The 27,597-nt window shown below is 38.8% G+C and overlaps 1 protein-coding gene across 1 annotated transcript in view; it reads left to right on the forward strand.

Moving 5' to 3' along the window:
• Positions 1 to 27,597, forward strand: part of TMEM135 (transmembrane protein 135) — a 241,999-nt gene that overhangs the window by 200,190 nt on the left and 14,212 nt on the right. The window contains exons 8-10 of the mRNA XM_075546429.1: positions 17,394 to 17,540; positions 20,581 to 20,650; positions 24,241 to 24,408. Of these exons, the coding sequence (XP_075402544.1) occupies positions 17,394 to 17,540; positions 20,581 to 20,650; positions 24,241 to 24,408 (385 nt within the window). The remainder of the gene's footprint in view (positions 1 to 17,393; positions 17,541 to 20,580; positions 20,651 to 24,240; positions 24,409 to 27,597) is intronic.

Below are 27,597 nucleotides of genomic sequence, written 5' to 3' on the forward strand. Positions count from 1 at the left end.
ATGGCTGTTTGTTTGAAGAGAAGTCTTGAAGGCCCCAGATGCTATTCTTTTTGATAGCTAGCTGGGTTCATCACCATATTCTGCTAGAGCACCCATATCTTCAGTGATCTCTTAATGATGTAATAAGAACTAATTGTCCTTAGATTAGGGCTAAAGTTAAGTACAAACCCCAAATCTATTCATAGATCTGTGGTTATGTGTCTCTCTGGTTCATTTTAGAGGCATTACCACAATTTTATGATAAAGAACAGTATAAATCATCCTCCTGCATCACACAACAATTTTATTGATAGTGTCACTAATGTACCCAATGGTGTAGAGATTAAAGCACCGTTGAGAAAAGGAAATTATACAGGTATAGGCCAGCTGCAGAATGAAACCCATGAATTGTTTCCTTGTAAAGATTCAACTCTTAGTGATTGGACACTTGATACAAACATTGGGACTTGATGATAGGGCAAAGCTTTCAGTAACATTCCTTTACAAAGGCAGAGCCATGTTACCAAATTAATAAATATGAGAAAGCAGGGAGGGAATTAAAATAGTATGTGATTGTCTTTGTCCTCAAAGCAAGAGAGCTGAACTAAAGTTCAAGACAGCCAATTCACATAACCTTGAGATAGCAGTCAGATGCTTCTTCTCACACTGGGCGTTTCAGCCCTGAAGCTCCCCAATTCACATGCTCCCTTGGACTTAACCACTTTTCTACCGATGGGCATTTGGGCTGTTTCTGGTTTTTGTTATTGTGAACTGTGCTTCAGGGAACACGGGAAAGCTTAACTCTGTTTTGTGTTTTAGCTCTTATTTCTTGGGGTGTATGTCTAGCAAAGGTATTGCTGGGTTGTATTGCATATCTATCCCTAGTCCGTTTCAGGTATTGCTGTATTGCTTTCCACAGTGGTTACATATAGGCATTCATGTATCGAATGATCCCAAATATACAGATGAACCTACACAAAACTGACATGATCAATAAAGTAAAACAAAAACCATAATAGTTGGGGCAGGAAACTTTCAAGAACTAGAGGAAAGTTATGTGGTTCATCATAAATCTGTACTGGATTTAGCATCCTTTCTATGCAGCCCTTCTGAGTGGGACTGTCCAGTTGTCTTACAGGTGGGTTTTGGGTCTCCACTATACCCACTCCTCTTCATACCAATTTGGTTGCTTGTTTTTGAACTTCTGATACATTTTATTTTCGACACCTCATAATCACACAGGCTGATGTGCTTCTTCCATGTGGGCTTTGTTACTTCCCTGCTAGATGACCGCTTTTTAAACTATAAGCCTTTAAGACCACAGATGCTATATCTTTTAATAGCTGGGCACCATCAGCTTTCTTCAACACATTTCCTTATGTACCCATTTTGTCCTCAGTGATTGTGTTAGGAAGGTGAATGTCGTACAGTGCTCCATTACTAGAAGAAACCATTCTTGTACTGAGGTAAGATTTAAGTAGAGGCCCAAAGTTCATCTGCTTTCTAGTTGTATTTGCATATATATATACATATATAACTAAATACATGTATTTATATATGTATTTGTATACACACATATATACACATATTTTTTTGTTCTTCCCTCCTGCACTATTATTATTTTTACTCATTGTTCACCTCTCAGTAATTTCTCTCAGATAAAATTCAATTGATGTAACTTAACCAGAAGAGCTACACCCTCCTCACTATCAATTTTAGAACTCTTACTCTTCCCCTGTACCCATTGGTATTGGCTCACCACTCCCCTCCCCCACCTTCTCCCCTTCCATGCCTGCAAGGAACCATTGTTCTAGTCACATATGATTGCCTATTCTGCCTATCTTGTATAGATAAGCACCCCCGCCCTCCCCAAATCAAAGCAAAACTAAACATACAGGTAGTCGCAAGTCTGACAGGGATCCTGACATAGGGTAGATGAATATCTCTGTTAAATAGAGAGCAGGACATTTGATAAAACCATCGGTCCAGTACTCATTTCTTTCAGGGTTATATGCCTTACGGGTTACCTAACAATGCACACACACTTTTAGTCGTTATGCATTCATGTCCAAAAGGCAGTATCCCGAAAGTTCCCATTGCTATCCCTGCAGTCAGGAATGGAGCGGTCTATTGCCACCCCCTCCACCAACCATCAGTTATCCCTTTCAACTTTCACTCTGACCTCCTTGTGAGTAATCCCCAACCAATGCAGTTGGGGTGCCAAGTGCTGCCCCCTGAGTCAGAAGTCTACAATTGGAATTCTTCAGGGACTTTGTGGCTTTGCTCCCATCACTGGTCTGTCACATTCCTCTCTTGATTTGCCCCCGTGTGGGTGGGTCAGACCAGCCTCTCTCTCTGAGCTGTATCTTCAGGGTTGTCTTCTGCAGTGCTGTCATCTAGGGAGAGGGCATCACATCTTGGGCTGAGGCTGAACCTGCATAAATCTCTAGGAATGAGCTGCTCTGAGCAGGAACATTGTCCTTAGGGATTGGTACACTGGAATGAGGTCTACTTTGCTCTCTCTTTGCTGTGGAGATATAAGCAATACTCTCCCCTCGGGTTGGTTAGAGCCCGTACCCCCCATTGCCATTGTTTTTCTTCTCCCCACACCTCTATGGGCCTTAAAGGCATAGGAGAGGGATGTGTGGAGAAGCATGCTTTTCAGCTCAGGTTTTATTTGCATCTGTTTTTGATGAATTATGAATCATTGGGTTTGGTCTGGCTCATGCCAGAATATCTGGTCCTCAGCCAGGGAATTGTGTGTTGTGTGCTATTTCCCTTAGGCCTGTTCTGCTATTTGAATTTACCTCCGTGGACTCATGTTGTACTTGACCTTTTGTGATTGGCTAACCACTCAGCATAATAGTCTTTCCACAAGATGAAGCTTTTCATAGTTTCATCACTATTTTTTAGGGATGCATAGTATTCCATTGTGAGTATATACCAGCGTTTTTAATCCATTCATCTCTTGATGGGAATTTAGGCTGCTTCCAATTTTTGATGATTGTAAATTGTGCAGCAACAAACATTGGAGAGCAAATGTCTGGTCATGGTTGTGTTTCTTATTTCTTCTGGGTATATGACCCGTAGTGAAATTGCTAGGTTGTATGGTAGCTCAATTTCCATGTGTTCTAGGTTTATCAAATCGCTTTCCACAGTAGCTGTACGTACCTACAGGACCACCGGGAGTGAATGAATGTCCTTATTTCCCCACACTCCTTCAACACATGGTGCTTTCTGGTTTTTTGAATTGGCTATCTTTGTGGCTGTTAAGTGTTTTGATGTTTTGATTTGCATTTCCCACATGGCTAATGATTGGGAACATTTTCCCTTGTGCTTATTGGCCATTCAGATTTCCTCGTTTGTGAATCTTCTGTTCAAGTCCTTTGCCCAACTCCTCAGTGGGCTATTAGTTTTTTTCTTGTAAGCTTGCCCGATTCTGGAGATTGTAGTGATAAGTCCTTTGTCTGATATATCATTACTAAATATCCTTTCCCCAATCAGCAGGCTCTCTCGTTCCTCTATTGATGAAATCTTTCAAAGTACACAAGTGCTTTAACTTCAGTAGGTCCCACTTTTCTGTTTTATCTTCCTCTGGGTGTGTATCCTTATGTCTGATAGCCCATGTGGTCCCTGTGCTAATGTTCCTCCTCGATGATCCTGGTAGTTTGGGGTTTTACCTTGAGGTCTGTGATCCATCTTGAATTTGTTCTTGTATATGGAATGAGGTAAGGGTCTTGTTTCATTCATTTGCATGCTGATACCTAGTTTTTCCAACACCATTTGTTGAATAGTGCATCTGCTTCCCCTTTGATATTTTTTGGACTGTTGTCAAGGATTATCTGTCTGTATGTTGCTGTTTTAATTTCTGGATTTTCTGTTCTTATCCATTGATCCGAGTATCTTATCATTTTACCAGTAGCTTACCATTTTGACAACTCTGGTTGTATAATAAGTTTTAACGGTAGGTAATGCAAGCCCGCATACTTTGTTTTTCGTTTTGAGGAGTTTCTTGCCGATTCTGGCTTCTCTTTTCATATGACATTGGTAGTCAGTTTTTCCATTTCTTTGAAAAGTGATGCTGGAATTTGTATTGGGTTTGCATTAAGCTTATATAGTGCCTTAGGCAGGATTGACATCTTTTACAATTTTAAGTCATCTAATCCATGAGATATTCTTCCATTTTGAAGCTCCCTTTTGTTATCTTGTAATAATGTTCTGTAATTTTCCTCATACAGATCTTTTGAGTATTTGTTGTTGTTGTTGTTATATATATCCCTAGATAGTTTAGTTTATGCTTCACTACTGTGAAGGGTAGTACCTTCTTGATCTCTTTTTCTGTAATCCCCTCAGTGGCGTATAGCAATCCAATTGATTTATGCTGGCTGATCTTGCATCCTGCCACACTGCCATATTCCTTTATCATTTCCATTACTCTTATTGTGGAGCCTTTGGGGTTCTCTCTATATAAAATCATGTCATCTGCAAATAACGATAATTTCACTTCTTATTTTCCCAGATGTATGCCTTTGTTATCTTTGTGTTGCCTCATATTATTAGCTACGACCTCCAGGATGGAATTGACTAGAAGAGGGGAAGGGGGATCCTTATTGGGTCCCCTTTTCAGTGAATGCTTTTGTCTTTTCTCCATTGATTGTAATGTTAGCTATTGGTTTTTCATATATAGCAATAATTATATTGATAATTTCCTCCTATTCCTATCTTCTTGAGTGTCTTTATTCAGAATGCGTGTTGAATATTGTCAGATGCTTTTTCTGTGTCTGTTGATACTATCATGTGGTTCTTTTCCTTTGTCTTGTCCATGTGATGGATAATGTTGATGGAACTTTGCATGTTGAACCATCCCTGCTTCCCTGGTATAAATCTCACTTGGTCATGATTGATTCTTTTTTTTATATACTTTTATATTCTATTAGTCAATATTTTATTAATTACTTTTGCATCAATGTTAATTAGAGATATTGACCTATAGTTCTCTATTCTTGTGAGATCCTTGCTCTACTTTTGTATCAGTGTTATACTAATTTAATAGAATTTGCCTGGGAGTTTCCTGTCATTTTCTATGTTCTGGAAGAGTTTGTGTAGTTTTGGTGTCAGCTCTTCCCTGAATGCTTAGTAGAATTCTCCTATGAAGCTATCTGGGGTAGGGCTTTTTTTTATTTGGTAGTTCCTTGATAACCTTATATATTTCTTTTTTTTGTCATGGGTTTGTTCAAGTTCTTGACATCCATATGAGATAATTTGGGAAGAATTTGTTTTTCCAGATATTTGTCCACGTCCTTTAAGTTTTTAATTCATTGGAGTAGAGTTCTTCATAGTTCTATGTAATTAGTCTTTTTATTTCATTGAGTCCATTGTATTTCTCTTGTTTCGTCCGCCATCTTGGATATTTTCGGTTGAATTTTCCCCTGATGTCTGCCCCTAGTGGTTTATCGATGCTGTTGATTGTTTCAAAGACCCAGCTTTTTAATGAGTTGATTTTCTCCTTTGTGTTGTTTTCCCACTCATTTATCACCATCGTGGCTTTTATAATTTCTTTGTTATTAAAGGATTATTCTGTTGACTCTGTTCCAGTTGCTGAAGGTTTTGTGTTAAAGTGTCAACCATAAATCTCCCTTTTTCATATGTGTTTATCACTATCTAGCATCCTCTGATAACTGTCTGTGTTTTATCCCATAACTTTTTGAATATTTTATTTTCATTCTCATTTTATTCTAGAAACTTCCTAATTTTGTCTTTAACTTGGGTCAAACCCTGTCTTTTCTAAAAAGTAAATTATTTAGCCTCCATGTGTTTTCCCTGGTTTATTGTTCTTTCTTTTGTTGATTTACAGCATTATTGCATAAGTATTCAGAGAAGGAAGTCTGTGTGACCTCTATATGTTTGAATTTATTCAAGCATGACTTGTGTCCCAGCATGTGGTCTATTTTAGAATATGTGTCATGTGCACTTGAAAAAATAGTGTTTTTATTTTCCTAACCCTAACCCTATTTTTACAGGAGGCTGGAGAGCTCTGAGTATATCTATCCTGTTCAGTTGTTTGGCTGTAGTATTTAGCTCTTTAGCCTCTTTGTTGAGCTGCTTTTCCACTTATCTGATTTTATTGGATAGTAGTGTTACTGGTCTCCTACTATGATTATCAAACCTGTGATTTGTTTTTTCAACTTTTGAAGGATTTGGTTGAAAAGTTTTGTGGGTATCTTGAGTGCATACATGCTTATTATCCTGACTGGCTCTTAGTCTACTGATTCCTTAAGGATTATATGGTGCCCACACTTATCTTTTGCTATGTCCTGCATCTTGGGATCGAGTTTGTCAGAGAATAGAATTGCAACTCCTGCTTGTTTTAGATATCCATCCCCTTGATATACTTTTCACTATCTGTTGATCCTCACCCTTTTTGTGGCTGTGAGCTTAAGATGTGCCTCTTGTAGACAACAGATTTATGGATTTTGTTTCCTAATCCAGTCTGCTAGTCTTTGTCTTTTAATTAGTGAGTTCAGACCATTGATGTTCAGAATGATTACATCCATTTGTGGTTTTTTTGCTGTCAGCTCATACCTTTTGTGTTATATATTTTCCTATCTCCCTCCTTAGCTGTATCTGTATTTTGTGTATGAGTAGGGGATTCATTCTTGCCTTATTTTCTCTGTTGTAATAAAGAGGTCCTGGGCCTTGTTCTCAGTGCCTTAACTTCTGGATGGTGCTACACTATGAGGTGGTCTCCTGTTTGTGTTTGGTGGATATTAGTCTTCTGTCCAAAATGAGTTAGAGAGTGATTTTTGTAGTGCTGTATTCTTCTTAAAATATCCTCTGAATTTTTCTAATCTGAGCAAACTTTTACCTCTCTTTCTATTTTGATAGAGTTTAGTAGGATAGAGGATTCTCACATTACAGTTATTTTCTTTCACCTTTCAGAAGATGCTACTTCATTCTCTCTCTTCATGGTTTCTTTTGATAAGTTTGCCCATGTTCTTTTTTAAAAAATACTTTTATTGGGGGCTCTCACATCTCTTATCACAATCCATATATTCTTCCATAGTGTAAGCCACCATCATTATTTTCGATGCATTCTCTTCCCACTTGAGCCCCTGATATCATCTCCCTATTTCTTCCTCCTCCCTCCCCCAACCTCCCTCCCTTACAAACCCTTGATAAGTTACAGATTTTACTTTTCATATCTTAAACCGTCCTTTGTCACCCCTCACCCACATTTCTGTTATTTGTCGCCCTGGAAGCGGATTCTAGATTGATCCTTGTGCTCAATTCCCCCTTTCTCCCCCCCCCATCCTTCCCTAATTCTCCTGGTATCTCTACTCTTATTGTTGGCCCTGAGGGGTTTTTCTATCCTGGAGTCCCTGTGTTGTGGGCTCTTATCTGCAGCAGTGTGCATGCTCTAGTCTAATCTAATTTTTAAGGTAGGATTGAGGTCATGATAGTAGCGGGAAGCAACTTGTGTGTTTCATCAGTGCTATACGGCACCCTGATTGGCTCATCTTTTCCCTGTGACCCTTCTGTGAGGGGATGTCCAATTGTCTCCAAATGGGCATTGGGTCTCCACTCCATCCCCCCCCACCCCCATTCACATTGGGTGTGATTTTATTCTGGGTCTTAGATGCCTGATCCCATCAACACCTCATGATCACATAGGCTGGTGTGCTTCTTCCATGTGAGCTTTTGTTGCTTCTGAGCTAGATCTGCCCATATTTTTATCTAATTATCTTCATAGGTAACTGGATTGTTTTCTCTATCTACTCTTAGGATATTCTCCTTTCCCTCAGAGTTGGATAATTTGGCTACTATATGCCTTGATGTGTTCTTCCTGGGATTCAGTCTAGTTGGTGTCTTCTCTGCTTCCTGGGTGATTGTTAGAGCATCTTTTATTATACTGAGGAAGTTTTTTCCCAGGAATTCCTTTGCTAGTTTGCCTGCTGATTTCTTCATTATGCCTAGCTCTGATATCCCACTTATTTGAATATTGTTTATGAAGATAGCATTGCTCATTGTTCTCAGGATATCTTGTTTGATTGTCTTTCATGTTTGTTGAATTCTGCTAGGGTCGCTTTGAAGTTGCTGATTTGGTTCTCTAGTTTTTCCAGTGTTAGTGGGGTCTGTTACCATCTTCTTTGCTTCTGCTTCATCTTCCCTAACTGGTATTTTCCTTCAGTTTGTAGAGTCTATCCTTTCTATTATTTCATCCCTTTTCTGTATTCATCCCCTCATATCCTGTATGACTCTAAGCAGCATTCTGAAGATTTCTTTATGTGGTGGTTCAAAGTTTGCTTTTTCTTTGTATGTCTCTAGGTTTAGGACCTCCTCTGATATTGCGGGGGTTTTTTTTCCTTCTGTCTTGCAGTGCCTACTAATGTGGGTTGCTATCTTTGTGGCATTTTGGTAGATTTTAGTGACATTTCCCTGGGAGTCCAGAAGTTCTAAGTTTTCTTTCTCAGAGGCTAGTAAGAATGATTCTAAGAACTACCTGGAGCTAGCTGGGGTGCTGTTTTGAGCTGCGTCTCTATCTCACTGGGGTTGACTCTTCCCTAGATAGGTGGGGTTATCTATTTCGAGGACAGTGCAGGCAGCTCTCTGGTAGAGTGGGCAGAGCAGTCACAGGCATCAAGGGTGATGCTGGGCAGACAGATTGCCATAGCACGGGTTGGTGCTCACGGGTTAGGAGACAAGTGGGGGAGGGACCTATTCAGGGGACCAGCGCTGGTTAGTCACAGGCACAGACCATGAACAGCAGCGCCAGGCCCGTTGTGAGCACTGAGGGAGGCACTTGGCAGGCCCATCGCACACAGGTGGAACCGCATTCACGGCTGCAGTGGGGGAGAGAGCAACTCAGGGGACCTAGGCTCAGAGTGTTATTCGGTTATGTCTTTAGTTGGTAAGTTTGTGGAGAATAGCTATTCTTGAGGTGTAGGTAGCAAGTTCTAGGGGTTGTGGTGGTTTGGGTGCTAAAGCGTGTATTAAATCTATCAGAGTTTATTACTGACCCTGTAAATTGAAGTACTCTAATATTTGTGTTTATAACAGAAGGACCCTTTATAATAGCTTGTTGCCCGACTCCAAATTTTCCAATCCTTATGTATGGTCCCAAGGTAGATAGAGGCTATTGTAGAGTGTGCTGTACTGTGTCCCAGGAAATGAGGGTTAAATTGGTTGCGTGGGTCTGGGCTCACTGGGTCTGCATTTTCCCCTATGCCTACTTTTGCCTGGCTATCTTTTGGCTCATCTCCACGGGACACAGTAGACTGTGTTCCAGAGATCTGTGTTGGGCTGTGCTAAAATTTACCCAGAGGCTTCTAATAGGCATATTGCTGCTCTCTGATTTGGGGAAGTTTATGTCTAATTGTTTTATATTGCTCCATGCTGGTCATCTGTGTGTGAAACTGGGGTAATGGAGTAGGGAGGCTGATACCTTCCCTCTGGTTCTGGCAGGGGACGGTAGGGCTACAGCCCACAAATGCACATGCAGACAGGAGAGTGCCAGGGTGAGCCCTTGGGGCTGGCTTTTGGATGCTCTCCGTGAAGCGTGTGATTATGACTGGTTCTTGGGCAGCAGTCTGTCTGAGAAACTCTCTGCACTCTGGTGGGTTGCAGATCTAGGGTGAAGTGGAGGACACCCCAAAGATCCTGGTGGGGGATGTGAACAATTTGCAGGCAGGTGGGATGAAGCTAGAGTGCACAACGAGCTCTTGAATCACTCTGTGGGTGAAAATTAGAAGGGGAGGTCTGAACCACGGACCCCAGGATACTGGGATTGTAATTCTAGCACCTGGTTTCCCAGAGTTGGCCTCCTTACCTCTTGAATTTATGGTTTAACAGTGGGAGTGCAGAGCTGGTGATTCTACATGGGAGACATCTGCCCAGAACCCTTCAGAAGTACTTTCTTTATCTTAGATTTTCCATCAAAATATTGCGCAATTTATTACTTTTCTTAAAAAAAAAGAAAATAACTTTTGTTGTTGTTACATTACTTATAAAGGATTTGTGGCTGAAACTGCAATTTTTTAATAAAACCAGAATTGGTTTTCATTTTGAGAAAGCAAGACTTTCTTTTGTTTTTAGACTTTGAGTATAGCCTTCTAATAACTGAGAATGTGCCAGATATTTTCATGTCAATTTCTTTAAATTCATTATGTAATAAAGAATGGCTTGAATGTTTTACACTTAAACTTTTCTCAGGATTAGGGAAAATATTTATTATTCTTGAAGCACTTCTATTGTTAGGAAAATTATTAAGTCGTATTATGTGTTACTTCAGGCTGACTAGAGAAACAAGTCCAGTAATACTCATGTGAGTAAGAGCTTTATATCAAAGAGCAATTGTGTATGCTGAAAATATCCCAGCCTGCATCAAGTCCATAAGTCCGATATTAGCCCATATGTCCAATTCTAGTCTACAAATTCCTCTTTAGACTATGCAGAACACAGAATGATGCCAAACTCAGGACACTGACAGGTAGTTGTGGATCTAGTGGCGGTGGAGGCATCTCAGCTTGGTGCAGGTCACCATGTGGCTCCTCCAGTTCCAGGGCTCTGGCTTCCATCAATGTGCCTCCATGTGGCTTATCAACAGGAATGTGAGAGAGAGAGAGAGAGAGAGAGAGAGAGAGAGAATGTCCACTCCAGGGAGGAAGATGGGCGTTCCCAGAATTCTCAGGAGAAGGCCAGGCCCACAAGGAGGCATCAATCAGGCTGTGACCTGATTGACAGACTAGACTCCAGTCCGGTAACCTATTTGACAAGTTGACATGAAATTATGTAACTACCAGATACACAGTATTGTATATTGATAATTGTATTCCACCAGACAGGTTTTATTACCTGTCATCTCACCTACATTGAAAATTGATTACTTTTACAGATGTAAACCTGATACTGAGAACAATATTTCTAAAGGCAAATACATGGTCAAAACATAATGTGAATTGATGTATGTAGTTTTTGTAGGTTTCCAACGAGTAATACTCTCACATGACTATCTAATTCTCCACCTCTTCATTCATGGATGTGTCCTGCTATTTTTTGCAGAAATGCATATCATGTCAAAAACTTTATTTTTCTAAAAATTTTAAAATCAGGGGAAATTAAAATGCTTTGTTGTGCTCCAATGTAATAGGACTCCCTGGCCATAGTAATATGTTGTGAGGATAAGTAAATTACTGCTTGGTACAATTGAGAATGAGGAGATGTCAAGGAAATAGAATTGTACAAAAGTTTAAAGGCCTGTTGGTGTTAGGAAAGTGCTGATCTCATACAGATTAAAGTTACTCAATCATGGAAACAGACATTATTCACTGAGTAAAACAATCTCTTATTCCCACAATTTACAAAGTCCCCCAGTTTGATACTTTGACATTAAACATAGTATTAAAATGTTTTAGAATATCCAACTCTTTAAACTTGGTTTAAACCATTTTCTTTTTATTATTATTTCTTTAAAAAAATAATTTTATTTGGGGCTAATAAAACTCTTATCACAATCCATGTGTCAAGCATATTTGTACATTTATTGCCATCATCATTCTCAAATCATTTTCTTTCTACTTGAGGCTTGTTATCAGCTCCTCATTTTCCCCTCCCTCCTACGCCCTCCTTTCCTCACGAACACTTCATAATTTACTATTATTTTTTAAAGTCTTACAGTGTCCAATGCCTCACTTCACCCACTTTTCTGTTTTCCATCCCTCAGGGAGAGGGTTATATGTAGGTCATTATGATCAGTTTCCTCTTTCTCCCCCCACCTTCCCCTTACTGTCCTGGTATCGCTACTCTCATAGTTGGTCTTGATGGGTTTATCTGTCCTGGATTCCCTGTTTCCAACTCTTTATCGGTATCAGTGTACATCCTCTGGTTTAGCCAGATTTGTAAGGTAGAAATGGGATCATGATAGTGGGGGTGAGGAAGCATTTAAGAACTAGAGGAAAGTTGTTTGCTTCATTGTTGCTACACTACATCCTGACTGCCTTGTCTCCTTCCCACAATCCTTCTGTAAGGGGATGTCCAGTTGCCTACAGATGGGCTGTGGGTCCCCACTCTGCACTCCCACTCATTAACAATGATATGATTTTTTGTCCTTTGAAGCCTGATCCCATCAACACTGCGCGATCACACAGGCTGGTGTGCTTCTTCCATGTGGGCTTTGTTGCTTCTCAGCTAGATGGTTGCTTGTTTGCCTTCAAGCCTTTAAGATGCCAGACTCTATATCTTTTGATGGCCAGGCACCATCAACTTTCTTCAACATATTTGCTTATGCACCTGCTTTTACATCAGTGATTGTGTTGGAAAGGCGGACATCAAGGAATGCCAGTTTAATAGAACACAGTGTTCCTGCATTGAGGAAGTACTTGAGTAGAGGCTCAATGTCCATCTGCTACCTTTATACTAAACCTATAAATATATGCACATAAATCTATTTCCCCATCGTCATATATAAAAATATTTACATATGCACATGTCTGTATTTAGACCTTTATAAATGCTTTTTGCCTCCTAGTTCTTTCCTTTATTTCCCTTTACTTTCCTCTTGTCCCACTATCATGCTCAGCTTTCATTTGGGTTTCACTAAAATTTCTCTTGGTTACATTCCTATACCCTCCTCACCATTGATTTTGGATCACTTGTTGTTCCATTTTCCCTGGGTTTGTTAACACCCACTTCCTTTTCCCCACTTCTCCTTCTACCATGTCTCTCTGGAACCATGAGTCCCATTGTTTTCTCCTCCAGTTTGTTTATCCCACCTATCTTATCTAGATAGACCTGCAGAGATAATAATATGCACCCCCCCAAAAAATACAGACCAAAATAAAGCAAGAGAAGAAAACAAAACCAATGACAGAAAAGGAAAAGCCTATAAATAGTTCAAGGTCTGTTTGTTGACCTTTAGGAGTGTTGTCCGGTTGAGTCTGATGGAGTGCAATGCCCTGGCCCCACAGTCTACTTTTGGTATTCCCTGGAGACTTAGTTGTTCTGTTCCCCTTTCTGTTCTATTGCACACTCTTAGTGTGCCTCAGTGTGGTGGAGTCAGATCAGGTGCAACTGTGTCTCCAGTGTTGTTCCTCGTAGCGGTATGGGTCAGCGAGTGACGTCATGTCCCATAGTGGGACTGGCCCTATGGTTCTCTCTATGCTTTGGCTGCTCTGAGCAGGAATATCATCCTCAGGGCTTGGTGGGCCAGGATGTTCTCCATTCTCCCCCTTCTCCATTCTCCCACTTCTCCATTCTCCATTCCTCCCCCTTCTTCTGCTCCTGTGTGCTCTGATCAGACCTGTCGCTCTCCCTCAGCTATAACTTCAGTGCTGTCCTCTGAAGTGAATTCTTTGCAGGGGTGGGGACTGCCCATGTAGTTGAGATTGGGGCTAGCCCCTCAGGCCTCTCTATTGGTTCCCTGCTTTATGCTGGTATGTTGAGACTAAATCTTTAAAGAAGTAGAAAGCCTTATCTTTCTCCTGCAGAGAAACTGGTGGTTTCACACAACCTACTATGCCATAAGGGCTCCAACCAAAAAACATTCTCCAACTGCCTTTTAAAATTATACCTAGTTCTCTTTCTTCAGTCCTTAATAGCCTCTGCTCACAGCACCCAATTCCCACCCCCCACCCCATTACTTACACCTCTCTTTCCAATCTTAATGATGTTGGAGGCAGATGATCAGCCGAGGAAGCCTGCAGAAATTCCTGGCCAAATGCTTTTAGAGGTGAGGAGGCTGCTCTTATTCTAATTAGAGTTGCCAACTAAAATACCACTTAAACTCCTGGGGTGTAGGAGAATTCTTCTGTGGGGAGGGGCATTTGTGTGAGTAGTTGGGATTGGGGCCAGCCCCTCAGACTTAACCCATTTTCTTAGATACTCCTCAACATATGAAAATGGTATGAGAGGTTCCTTCAGTATATGTATATATTTAGTATACCTGCTCCTTACTTATTGGCTTGCTTATGTTCAAAAGAGCAGGTCATTATGCAAAAAGCAGTATGATGGAAAAAGAAACGAATGACAAAATGGAGGGTGATGACATCATTATCTGCCAAATTACATAATTACTTATTAGCTAGATTTTATCATTGTATAGCTGCCAAACCACTGAGACTCATAATGCAACTAACTTGACACAAAACCTTAACCAACGCAACCAGTTCTGCTCTTGCTTTATACTCTGGTAGATAGATACATGCTGTTGATGCATAAAATAGTCTGATAGATTTTTAAAAAAAAATTTTTGTCATAGTTTGAAATGTTGGACAATGAGAGATGGGAATATTTGAGATTTTAAAAGCCAGAAGATTTTAGCAGAGATTTATAGGGGAAAATGTTCCTGTTGAAGAATTACACACAGTAATGGTAAGGTTTTTAATTATGCAGACAACTTATAACGAAGCCTGTAAAGCCTATTAAATTAAAACTTTGAGGTACATAATGTAGTCTGCAATAACAAACAAGTTTTGCAGTGCACATCAAAATATTTGATGTGCAGTGCACATCAAAAGTAAAGCTGCTTTAATGTATCTGAAAGTTCTTTAGTACTTGTTTTAATGCCTAGAAAGGTACACTAATACTATATATTAAGTCAAATATCTGACTAACTGGTGTTACATATGAACCATACCTAAGTGTTTCAACCTACATGCAAATTCAATTAGAAGTCAGACTGAGGGATAGAATTCATTTATAATGTATAATAATGTGTATGGGTGTAATGTATACTAACAGCTTATATAGTAAGAGCTCACTTTGTACTAGATAATGTTTTAATCTTCAAGTTCTAATTTAGTGTAGTCAGTGATCAGCCAGTGGTGTTCTTGAGGCTGATAGTGACAAGTTTGAGCTTGCACTTCAGTAAGTTTTCTTTGGAAGTTGTATGTAGGGTAATTTCCAATTATAGACACATGCAGGTATTAAATGAAATTATGGGGATAGAGTGAAGGATAGAACCGTTGAAGAGCCAGTGCAGGAGTCTGAAGATACACTGCACTTGATTCATTATAATCTAGAGAACAAAGGCGTATACATAGCTTAGTGATTAAGAACGAAAGCCACTAGCCTAGTACCAGTTCTGGGTTCACATCCTACATTTGATAATTACTGGTCAGGAACAAGATGCTTATTTTAATGGTGGCTGCTTCATAGTGTTTTTGTGGAAATGAATTGATATAATATTTTTAAAAGGCTCAGCACTGTGTCTGTCATATAGTAAATGCTCTGAAAATGCTAAGTGCCGTCATATTTTCTTAATTGCTGTTTTTGGTTCGTACTCAGCGCGATCCTATATACAATAGAATGAAGCACTACCCTGTCTTGCACCAACCTCACATTGTTTATATGTTTGAGCCTAGTGTTGTGGCCACTGGGTTTGTCCATATTTTAAAAATTTACTTATTAGATATTTACAATGTGCAGTAAACCAGGTGAGACAATAAGGGCATGATAACAAAAAAGAATACACGTGGCCGTAGACCACTATTCAGCCAGGATACAGACTAGCAAGTCCTAGAGTGCAGTGGTTAGTGACTCACTGCTAACCAATAGTTGGCAATTTGAACTCACCATCCCTTCTGTAGGAAAAGATGCAGCAACCAGCTTTCCTGAAGAGTACATTCTTGGAAACCATGTTTGGTTCTGCTCTGTCCTCTAGTTGGAATCAACTCAACAGCACTGAGTTTTTGCTTACAAACTGACTAGTAAGGAGCCCTGGTAGTGCAGTAGGTAAGTAGCTAAGGCACTAACTAACGGTCAGCCTACTAGCTGCTCCGGAGGTGAAAGATGAGACAGTCTGCTTCCTCAGATTGACAGCCCTAGAAACCCCATGGGGCCGTTGTACCCAGTCCCACACGGTCTCTATGAACAGAATCGGACTCAGCAGCAATGGGTACATTAGGGAGTCAGTCCCTGATGGTGTCAATGCTTGACTACTACGCTGGAAGGGTAGCAGTCCCAAGCCACTCAGCCACGCCTGGCCACACTGGCTGTGATCCACACGGGAAAGGCTACAGCATTGGAAGCCCGCTGGAGTGGTTCAGTGCACATATAGGGTAGCCGTGAGTGGGAATCAGCTCACTAACAACTGACAACATCAACGGCACGATTCTTATGATGCTGTAAAATTCCTTATACTAAGAATACAGAGGCAAGGGCACACTAATTCACGCTGGTTTGGGGCAGGGACAACTTCTCCAAGGAAATGCTCTCTAGTTTAAGGCAGGCAATCCTACACCAAGAGTGCTATAAATGGTGGGAGAGAATGTTCTTTCTGTGGAGGCACAGTTTTATCCTTGATGTTTATTAAGATTTTAAACTCCATACACAGCCATAATCACAAAACAAATTCTTTTGGACTCATAGTTACCAAAGCTACAGCTGCCTGTGGTGACAAAGAGTCCCTTTGCAAACTCCCTATACTTTGTCACGCTAGATCATTGAGTTTGGTTTGCAGTTGTTGAGATTGACAGCTCGGCCTTTTCTCTTTTCAGAGTGTAAACATTTTTATATTATGTTTCTCATAAGGCCCGTGTTCTAGTATTTTAGTGTAATTTTATTGAATCTGTATTTTATCTATATTTTATGATGTTTAGTGAAAACTCAAAATGTAGAATTTCTTTATGAAAACTAATTTTTTACAAGAGCAATGAATCCTATTGTAAAACTACTAGCAGTAATAATAAAATTTTTTATTATCTTTGGAAAATATTTAACTTTTAATATAAAAGGATGGTGTCTTCTAGATACATTTTTGTTCTTGTTGTTTATTGGTTGCAACAGAAATAAGCAGATTGGAAAGATTCTAAGTTTATGATTTTCAAAATAAAATAATTTGAAACTACATTCAAGATTGACCTCTCCAATATTTCATTCTTAATGTTTCCATTTCCTTGTATAGATGATCTTTTACTGCATTTTGACTGTTTTATGATTCAAAGTTCTGTGAGGTATAAATGTAGAGGGGTAGAACGACAACCCATTCAATTGTAACTGGAAGCAGAATTTATTGAAAAATATAACTTTTGTGATTGCCTGGTAGATCCAAGTTAATAGCACACTCAATTCTATTGTACAACTTTAGATGTATAAAACATTAGGAAAATGGCAACCTATATTAAGGGTATATCGTCAAAGTGCCCTACTATGTTTAATTTTACTTCAAAATCCTTATATTGTCAAAAGCATGATTATACTAACTTATATTCTAAATATGCAGATTTTGAAAGCCAATTATTTTTTGTTTCTTCAGTGAATGATTTGATTATATGTAAGTGGTGAAAATGCTGTTTCAGGTGATGACACTTTCCAAAATGTATTTGTCTATAAACAATATATATTTTTCTTTATTGAATTTTCTTTTATAAAAGTGAAAAGTACCTCATATTGTGCTCTCTCTCTTTTTTTTCTCTTCCTAGATTTATTGTCGGGAAGGAAGAAATTCCCATATATTCTTACTCACCGGAGGCAGCATTTGCAAAAGTGGAACAAAAGAGAGAGAAACGCGAGGAAAAGCCAAGAAGAATGAATGTCATTGCTCTCGTTAGGAAACTTGTGGATTCAATGTGAGTTCTTTATTTTAATATCGTAGTATGATTTTTCCCAAGTTTATATGGTATTAGTATCAAGCTAAGGTATTTTTGCTTTTTAATCATGTAGTGATAATAAATTTTCTGTAAAAACTGTACATAGATTTCATAAAAGGCACATAATGGCAACTGGATGTTAAATTATTTTTGACAGTACTAAAACAGCATAGACCATTATGTTCCTTTAAAATAGAATTTACAAGAAACTAAAATATTTTTCTCTTTCAAACTGACAGCGTTAGAGGCAGCGGGACTGGGGAGCAGCAGGAACAGAGGAACTGTAAGCAGTGACTTGCGAAGTGTGGGGAGGAGGAGGGCAGGCTCCTGAGGCAGATTTAAACAGATAAGGGAACAATAAGGCGCAAACCTCAAGCAAAGGATACTTTGTGAGAGTGGGATTTTCATGGTTTTGTAAGTGAAAAAGAAAATGTTTATTTGTATATTGCAAAAGGAAGTATTGCTATTTTCTACACTCATGTGTTCATTGATAGTGCCATTTCAGAGATTTAAGGAGTAAGTGTAATGGTTTAAAATATCAGTCAATAAAAATAATCTTGTAAATGACGCCTTGGAGTGGCTGGAATGAGTAGGGAGATAAAGTTAGGCTAAAGTTAACCGATGGCCGATTCGAACTCATAGCCACCCAATAGGGTATAGTATAACTGTCCCCGTGGGTTTCTGAGCCTGTAACTATTTACAGGAACAGAGAGCAGCTAGTAGATTCAAGCTGCTGACCTTGAAGTTAGCAACCCAAAGGATAGATAACTCAGGACGTCACCAGGTTCCTTGGAGGATAAAGTTAGAAAATTAATTATAGGAGCCTAAAGTCCTGTGAGAAATCCGAATACCTTTATTTGACTCTGTTTACTCCACCAGCTTTGTGACTTTGGACACGTCATTTAACCACATTTCACTCAGACTCCTCATGCTAACTTGGCTTGATAATTTCTATCAAAAATTTTTGTGAGCATCAAATTAGATAACATATGAAATGTCTGGACAATGCATGGATCCACGAGTGTTCCATTTGTATAGAATGTAAGACTAGTGCACAGAAGGCGAGAAGGAAGAAATAAATGGTAGTAGGAATAACTGTGGCAGTGAATTTATGTAAAAATAGTTATGAGTGCTCCAGTGGAGACGGGGGTGGGGTGGGGCTCTATTGATAGAAATAGTGTCACCAGCCAACAAGAGGAAAATGTAGGATAATATCTTGGTGAATGAAGCATTGAATGTGAGAACTGTGAAGGGCAAAAAGAACTAGAGTAGTCTCTGTGGGTTCATGGTGTGAAAGGTTTAGGGTAGTTCAGAACAGAGAGAGTACTACAGGGATTGGACCATGTCGCACCCGGGAAGCCATTTTAATGAGAGAATAAAGAAAGATTAAATCGCCAAGTAGTTCAGGTGGTAAAATCATTTCACTTCACTGGCAAGTAGAGTAGGAGAGGTTAGTAGTTTCTCTGATTTTGGTAACAGTGGCTGAGAAATATCTTCGGAGCAGAAACTTAGAAGCTTGGAGAGCAGTCATTTGCATCAGGCAATCCTCTTTTCAGGTCCTCGACCTTAGTCATTCAGCAGCTCAACATGACTGTGTTTGTCACATCATCCTGGTGGCAAGGCAATCGAAGGTCTATGCTGCATACAGACTTTTGCTATCACCCTTGACTAGGAAAGGTTCTGAACAGTTCAGCAGTGAAGAATCAATTGGACTGGGAGAAAGGTCTTTATAACCAGTTTGCCAATAGAACTAGGGGAGCCTGGAGCCAGACATTGCTCTATTTCCCCATTACTGTTATAAATGGGAAAGAGTTTATGAGTTTCAACTAGGAAAAACATTAAAATCTGAAAAGAGGTTATAAAGACTGCTTATTTTAGAGTCTAGATCCTTCAAAGAGTAAAATGAAGAACAAAATTTATGTAAGATTGTCCTACATAACTTTAAAAAATATTTATCCATAGGTTGACTCAATGCTCCTAGCATCTTCCTACCCGATAATTAACCGTAGTATGTCTTGAACAGTAGTCCACCTAACAGAAATGTTTACTGGACTCTGGAGGTTGAAGTGGTTTACATTCAAACCACAAATAACCTACTTCTGAATTTTTAAATGCTCTATTCCTATATTTTTAAAAACGGAATTTTAATACTATATCATGTTTGTTTTCCATATGTTTACTCTCAACTATAATTAAGCATGTATTCCTACAGGAATTCCTGAGAACATTCCCATTATGATTTTTTTGCTCAAGTATTAACTTCATGCATGATTTATGAGTGTTTCAGTCTATAACAAGGAATTTAAAACTTTCAAAGACATTGGCAGAGCATTAAGATAATATATACATATTTTGAGGATTTAGTCACAAATATTTACTGCTCTCATTTTTGTTCACTCGACAGTCAAGTATTTTGACTGCTTTCTTATGCTTTCTACCATGTGTTAGATGGTTAGCAACAAAGGTGAAATGATCGCTGTCATTTTCACCTTTGTGTGTCTTAAAGAAACCGAAAGATGACCACATTTAGGAATGTTGTTAGGCACCATTGAATTTGTTCTGACTCCCAGTGGCCCGGTGTCAACAGAAGAAAACCCTGCCCATCATTTGCCCTGCTCACCATTGTTCTTATGTGTAGCCCACTCGTGTGTCCATCTTGTGGAAGGGCTTCCTCTGTTTGACTGCCCCACTACTTTACCAAGGAACTGCTCTTTCCCAACAGACATGTCAAAAGGATATGAGACGGAGTGTCAGCATCATGGCCGCCAAGGATTATTCTGATTGTATTTCTTCCAAAACAGATGTTTGTTTTTTGGACAATCCACGTTATTACAATGTTCTTCAGCAGCACTGTCTTTCAAATAGGTTGACTCTTCTTCCATCTTCTCTATTCAGTGTCCAATGAATCGGTGATATATTCTCCTTTTCTGGTTAGAACATTTAAAACTGATTCTTACTCGCTCACTCTTTAATTATAATTAGTTTAGGTTTGTCTTTGTTTGTCTTGGTTTATTCCCAGATGCAAGCATGGACCAAGGCACAGATGCTGCAAACACTACGAAGATAATTGCATCTCTTACTGCATTAAAGTAAGTATCTCAAAGTAGCCACATTGGATACTAACATTGTCTCTAAACGTTGTCCCTAGACTAACATTGTCCCTAAACATTGGAGACTATGGTTGCAGTCTGTGTTTAGAGACAATGTAACGAGAAATAACTTATTTATTCAGGTAGGTGGAGAAGTTGCCATTAACAATTGCTATCACCCTTTTTGACGTAACAAAAATCTTATGAGAAGCAGGCAACAATTTAGCTTTTAATATTCAGTTGTCAGATCCTTGATGAAGTGATTTTAAAATTAGTTTATTTAAAAATTAGTGAACATGTTGAGGTAGGAGAAAGATAGGTAGTCACACACGCGACAGAAGCATAGCCATTACAGTTTGCCCTTTGTGATGTATTTGAACTCTATCTTAGCACCATGTTCCTGTTGGGGTTTTCTTTTGCCCAGTCCATGGGACTTTGATTAGCCATTGCCTGCACAATAATCCAAATGCATCGATTCCTCTCTGGTCTTTTTTATTCAATGTCCTCTGAATAGGTGGGTTTTTTTTTTTTTCATTTTCTCTTCTGGTTGGAACATTTATCATATGTTCTCAAGTATGCGCCAGCCCCAATATCAGCCGAGGCACCTAATTTTACCACAAAAGCTGCATTAAAAAGTGCTGGAAAACTCGGCTTAAACTCAAGTCTCTATAGGAACCCGATTGGAGCAGCAGTACACTGAGCACAATTTGCTAACAATGGCATATTTTGTGTAACTTGTAAAGCTGTTCGATTTCTTAAGGTTTTGAGGTTAGTAGAGCTTGTCCACTGTTATTTAGTTATGTCCCACTTGCTAATATACTGACTAGCTGATTGTCTCTACCTACTTGAACCCCCTCCCCCTCAGTGCACATCCCACTGCCACAAACCCTAGGAGGAGGTTATTTTCAGCACAGCTAGTCTGCCTGGCGGCAGTGCTCTCATGCCCTTCAAATATTCCCGTCTGTTTTGCACATTGGAGCCCCACTCCGCTGATGAAAAGAGCAGAGTTGGTCAGCACCCCAAGTCCCTCTAGAAAGGTTGGATTGTTTCATGCCCGTGCATGTACATTTAAGTACTGGGGCCAAGAGTTGATGGTGGCTTTTACCAAAGATAACACACACACACACTCAGAATCCCCAAAGATATGACCAAGTAAAAGAGGCATTTTTTCAGTTGTGCACTGCTTTCTGATACACTCCTTCCAAATCTCCTTCCCTGCCGACTTTTACAATGGTGGGGGAAAGCAATACTGCTGGCAGCTTCAGAGTCTGTTGGCTCCTGGAGAGTCAGTATTCCCCCCAGTGGAACATGATTCAAGAGGGAATGAAGAGAAGCTGTCAGATTAAATCAGAGGTATTCAAGAATTTCTTTTTTTGAGTAGGTGATATTAAAATAAAAGCATATGGGAAGGCTAGAGTTACTGAGGAATGATAAACCTGATGTTTTCAAGTATGTAATAGTATTAAACTAATTCATGTAAAAACTGGAATATTAGCTCAGGATAATATTTGGAGGCCTGTGGTGAGGAATTCACATCACAAATCAGAGTCGAAGTTTAGGGTGTAGCTCTTTATCCCATGGACTGAGTTACACCACATGTAAGTCATAACCCGGGGAAATATCCATAGTAAATGCATTCCCCTCTACCCATTATACTCTATTCACAGTAACTTTCTGTTTGTTCCAATACCTGCCAACCTGGTTGGAGGTTTTTATGTTTGCTTTGTGCCTTTTCTGTCCAAGCTGCCTGGAATCCTTGTGAGCCCTCCTACTTTTTAAATGCTTTAGTGTGAAGTAGACAAAGGTTGACCGAACAGATGGTCAGTTTTAAGTTCCTCCTCCTCTGTGAAGTTCTGCTGAAAGGTCGCATTCTCCTCGGTGGCCTTCCTTCCCTACCACCTCAGTCTAATCTAGGTTGTCTTCCATCTCTGTTGTAGCTCCCTCCCTGCTTCCTGCAGGACGTTTAGTAGAATCTGTAATTATTGTACAGGTTCATTTTTCATTTTACTTATTTCTCACATGAATACATGAACTTAGTCATTTCCCTTTTCTGTCCTCGACCTCTGCCAGGGCTTGATGAACAGCTAGGATATATGTCCTGAACACATGGAACGGTAATCGGATGGAGGCGTGAATAGAAAAGGGTGAAAGTATTTTAAAATGTGTAACCCCTGAATCTTTGAACTAACATTTTAAGGTGATTGATGGCATTGAAAGCGTTTTAAACAAGTGTTTTAAACATTTGCTGTTTTAAACAAATTCTGGACAGTTCAAGTTAAGCAAATGCATGGTAATTCTCAGTAATTGATTACCAAAGAAACCAAACTTACTAACATGCAGTCAACTCTGAATGCTTAGTGGCCACAGAGGGTTTCAAAGGCTCTCTACATTTTGATCGCTGCAGATAGCCTCATCTTTCTCCTGCAGAGTGCTTGCTGGGTCTGAACCTCCAACCTGGCAGCTAGCAACCCAATGATAAGCTCATAGCACTACCAACTCCTATGTTGGTGAGACAGTTTAATTTCTGCATTTTAGCTAAATATTAGGAAAATTCAGCTATACTAATGAATGGTACTTCCTGATAATTGGTTTTGGGTTCGTGCGAGCATGCATGTTTTCAGAGAGCTCCTCTCTGGGAATAAAAAGCGGGCTTGTAGGACTTAGTAGGCAAGCACCAAGTGTACACACACTTCCTCATTCCTCAGAGAAGGCCGGGGACCCCTGTCACAACGTATTGGTTGAATCACATATAAGTTTTTGTTCTTTTAGCATTTTGGTTTGTGCTAATTGGCATTTTCAGATTTTAGGTATTAAGTAACATCCGAAGTTTATTTTCATAAATATTGAAATGAACTTGGTCAACAGTAGTTTTCTCCTTCAAATAGTTCCTTTTTCTACTGTAAACTGTTGCAGGAAATCTGGGAAATGTTGGCAGCAAATTTGGAGTAGTAATGGATTTTCTCTCTCAGGTTTTGTTAGTTTACCTTAAAGCTTGCATTCCATGGTGATGTTTTTAGTATGACACAATTCAGAACAAAAATTAAAACCAGATATTATGATTTATTTTTCTGGGAGATTCTTTTAACCTTAAATTTTTTTCTAACACTGGTACCAAATAAATAATAAAATTATTTTTCTGTCAACAGCATCCCTAACTCATGCTAATAATTAAGATCAGTTTTTTGTCAAAATTTCAAAAGCATTTGGTTTTGTTAACTGCTTTTCCTTTTTGAATTTAAATGTTTTTGTTTCTAAAACTCATTTGTGGTTTAGGAATTTAAAATCCTGAGTATTGTCATCCAAATGTCAAGAAATGGAATTTTGGTATATAGGCAAGCTTGGCCCATGCTGGTGAGACTTTTTAAGTCTTTGTAAGTCCAAGAAAGTGTACTATCGCCAAGATCTCACCCTTATTTTTAAGGTAATTGTTTTAAAATTATTGTTTGAGGTTTTAAGACTTAATTTTGAAAATATCTGTTACATAAACTTCTATTAGTTTTTGTGAGTATTGTTTTGATTTTGAGATAAGACTCGTCTGCTATTATACTTCAGAATGTGGTGGCTCATTATTTCCTGCCATGTTTCTCTAGGGCTTCATCAGAATGTTCAGCGTGGGCTACCTGATCCAGTGCTGCCTGCGGATCCCGTCTGCAGTTAGGCATCTGTCCACTCAGCCCTCTCGGCTGTTCTCTCTCTTCTACAATAAGGAGAACTTCCAGCTTGGAGCTTTCCTGGGCTCTTTTGTCAGCATATACAAGGTAGGTTTCCAGAAGAGGGGGAGGAACTGCATCCTGTGGCTATTGTGAAAATTAGATGATGGCTTACATGTATATTAGATTTGAAATACTAATTTGTATAGTATTCATAAACACCTCTATAGTATCAAATATGCCCGATATTAAAAATTGAGTTTGGACAAATTTCTTCACTTAAGATATTATTGATTTTGAATATGTAAGGATAATTTGCATTTATAATGGTATTTAAAATTCTGAAAGACATTTGATTATTTTACTCAGAAAATGGGAATTTTCTGGTATTTATAACATACAAATGTTTGCATATGGATTTTTGGCATTTTAATCTCAGGTTTTGTATTCACCATTCTGTACATATGAGTTTTTGGGGGGTTTAGTATTTTTGTTTTTTCCCATTTCAACAGCTATTTATTCGCTTAGATATAATACAAATGATGTTGAACTCAGGAAAACACAACTAGGTTAGAAACTCCCTTATTGAAAATCACCCATGTGCTTCAGAAATTAAAAGTGTGCATGCCATTGTTATTGGTTGCCTCATCAAGTTAGTCCTTGGTGACTTCGTGCTTGTTACTGAATAAAATGATTCTATAGGGTTTTCTTGGCTGTAATATTAATGGAAGCAGATTGCCAGACAGTTTCTTTTGTGGCATCCTGTTAAGATTTTCTGCTGTTAAAGTTCGAATTTTTGGTCATCAGTCAAGCTCATCAAGGTGGCTTAATCATGCTGTTAGTATCTTAGGGAGAATGTAATTAAAAGAGGGGCAGGCAAAAAAACCCTAATTCTTCTGTGCCTTGTTGGTGAATTGGACCCTTTTTCATTTGTTATGTTTCGCTATGACTGATAGAAAGTTACTCCAGTTTTATTTTGATATATTCTGTCCTTATCCAATTTGAAAATGTCTGCCTTTTGATTGGCATGTTTAGACAATTTTTATTTCATGTACTTGTAATATGGTAGGATTTGCGTTTATCTTTTTGCTGTTTTCTGTTCCATGTTTTTTGTTGCTTTTTCTATTTTGGGTTGAGTGTTTTCCTTTACTGTATTTTATTTCAGAATTTGCTTATTAGTCATACCTTTAAAAAATAAGTAGTGGATTCTATATAGCAGGAATGGGCGGTATGGGTCGCCTCTGGCCACCTCTGACTTCACACAGAGAAGGAGGATCCAGCTTAACACCAGCCCAAAGCCTATTCCTCAGAGGCAAGTGCCAGGCATGCGTCTGTCCTCCAGCCGCCTTCACCAGTGCTCATCCCAACCCTCCCTCCCAAGGCACTCTGCTTCTCCGCTGGGTTCAGACATGCACTGCCATGACCACACACAACTCAGAGACCGCAGCACTTAGTCTTATGGGGCTTATTAGGGAAATTAAGCTGTTTTAAGTCAGGATAAGAAATACTCAGGACACACTTCAAATACTGTGATTCTTTTCAGAGCAGTCAGTGGTGGAAGCTGGGTACCATCTAATTCTTTGAGTTTCAGCATTGTGGAGTCTAGGATCCTAGCTCCTTGATTTTTTAAAATTCTTCTTTGCTCCAGATGAGAGACCAATCATTGTACCTTCTTCAGATAACTTTGTTGTTGTTGCTGTTTTACTTTGCTTTTGTTAATTGTTGAAGATGTTGGGTTAAAGCACAAATTTTTTTTAATTTGTGTGTTTATTGCTATAATTATCCATGAAATCCTGCTTTTGCTTTGTCTCAAGGATTTTTGACTGTTTTATTCTCTCTTTTTGGATTCAAGGACTTTTAAAGTTAACTTTAAATTTCTTCTTTTACACAGTAAGCAGGCTGTTATTAAGCTTCCTATATTTAATTTTTTTCTTTTATTGTCTTGTTGATTTCAAATTTTTTAGACTTGTCATCCATGAAGATGCTTTGTAGTCTTTTGGGGTTTTAAAATTTATTATTACTTGCTTTGTGACCTAATATGTAATCTGTTATAGAACATGTTCCAGGCACACTGTAAAAGATTGTGTGTTGTATTGATATTTGATAGTGTTCTGTATATGTCTATAAGGCCTATTTGGTTGATCTTTATTTTTTTTGTATCTTTGTTGAATTTCTTTTTAGTTGTATTCGTCATTGAAAGTAGTGAAGTCTCCCACAATTACTGTAAAGTTGTCGATTTTTCTTTTCAATTATGTTGAAGTATAAGTATTTTTGTTTGTTTCTAGATATTTAGTATTGGTATGTCATCTTACTTGATTGAACCAATAATCTTTATATCATGTTCTTCCTTATCTCTTTTTGCTGGTTTTTGACATAGTCTGTTTTATCAGAAATTAAAATAGCAATTCATGTTCTTTTTTGGTTGCCATTTGTTTGATAAATATTTTTCCTTCCTTTGATTTTTTCCTTCGTTATTTTTCTCTTAGTGTCTAATGGATGATGTCTTTTGCACAAAGCAGATTTTTAAGTTATAATTTCTCATCCATTCTGCTATTCTCTGCCTGGATTTATATATTTAATCTGTTTACACTGAATGTAATTATTGCTAGATAAGAATTATTGTTATTTTGCTGTGGATTGTGTGTGTGTGTGTGTGAGAGAGAGAGAGAGAGAGAGAGAGAGAGAGAGAGAGAGAGAGAGAGAGAGAACGCGAGAGAGAGTTCTGTTGATTTCTTTGTTCAATGTATTCTTTGCTGAGTTATTTTGTTGACAGGTTTTCTCATTTCCTTCACTGCTATAATTTTAGAGTTTGCTGAGACTTTATCCTTATTTATGTATGTTTGTATGTGTGTGTCTGTGGTGAAAATAGTTATTGTCTTTGGGGTTACCAGGTAATGTATCATTTTCTCCCCATAAGTCAGATAGTCTTGTCTTGTCATCTGTGTAACTTCATCAGTGACCCCCTCTTGGAGCACTGTAGGGAGCTGTCATCCTTTATAGGTTGAAATCGCTGGGTTCCTGTGTGTAGCTTGCTTAGGTCTATTTTATTTGTGCTGTTTGTCGAGCTGGGTTGATTTGGGTGCTGCTTTCTCCTGCCTTCATCTCAGGTTGGGGTCTCTCACTGTTGGCTTTCTCTTTGTCCCCTTAGGCATTTTGCTTAAGAATGGTCTGGTTTTCACAGATTTCCTTAATCTCTGCTTATCTGGGAATATGTTAAATTCTCCATAATATTTGAATAATGATTTTCCTTGATAATAATCCGTGGTTGGCTTTTTCCCCCTTTCTTTTAACAAGGTT

This window comes from Tenrec ecaudatus, chromosome 4, assembly GCF_050624435.1.
Source record: "Tenrec ecaudatus isolate mTenEca1 chromosome 4, mTenEca1.hap1, whole genome shotgun sequence".
Classification (NCBI taxonomy): Eukaryota; Metazoa; Chordata; class Mammalia; order Afrosoricida; family Tenrecidae; genus Tenrec; species Tenrec ecaudatus.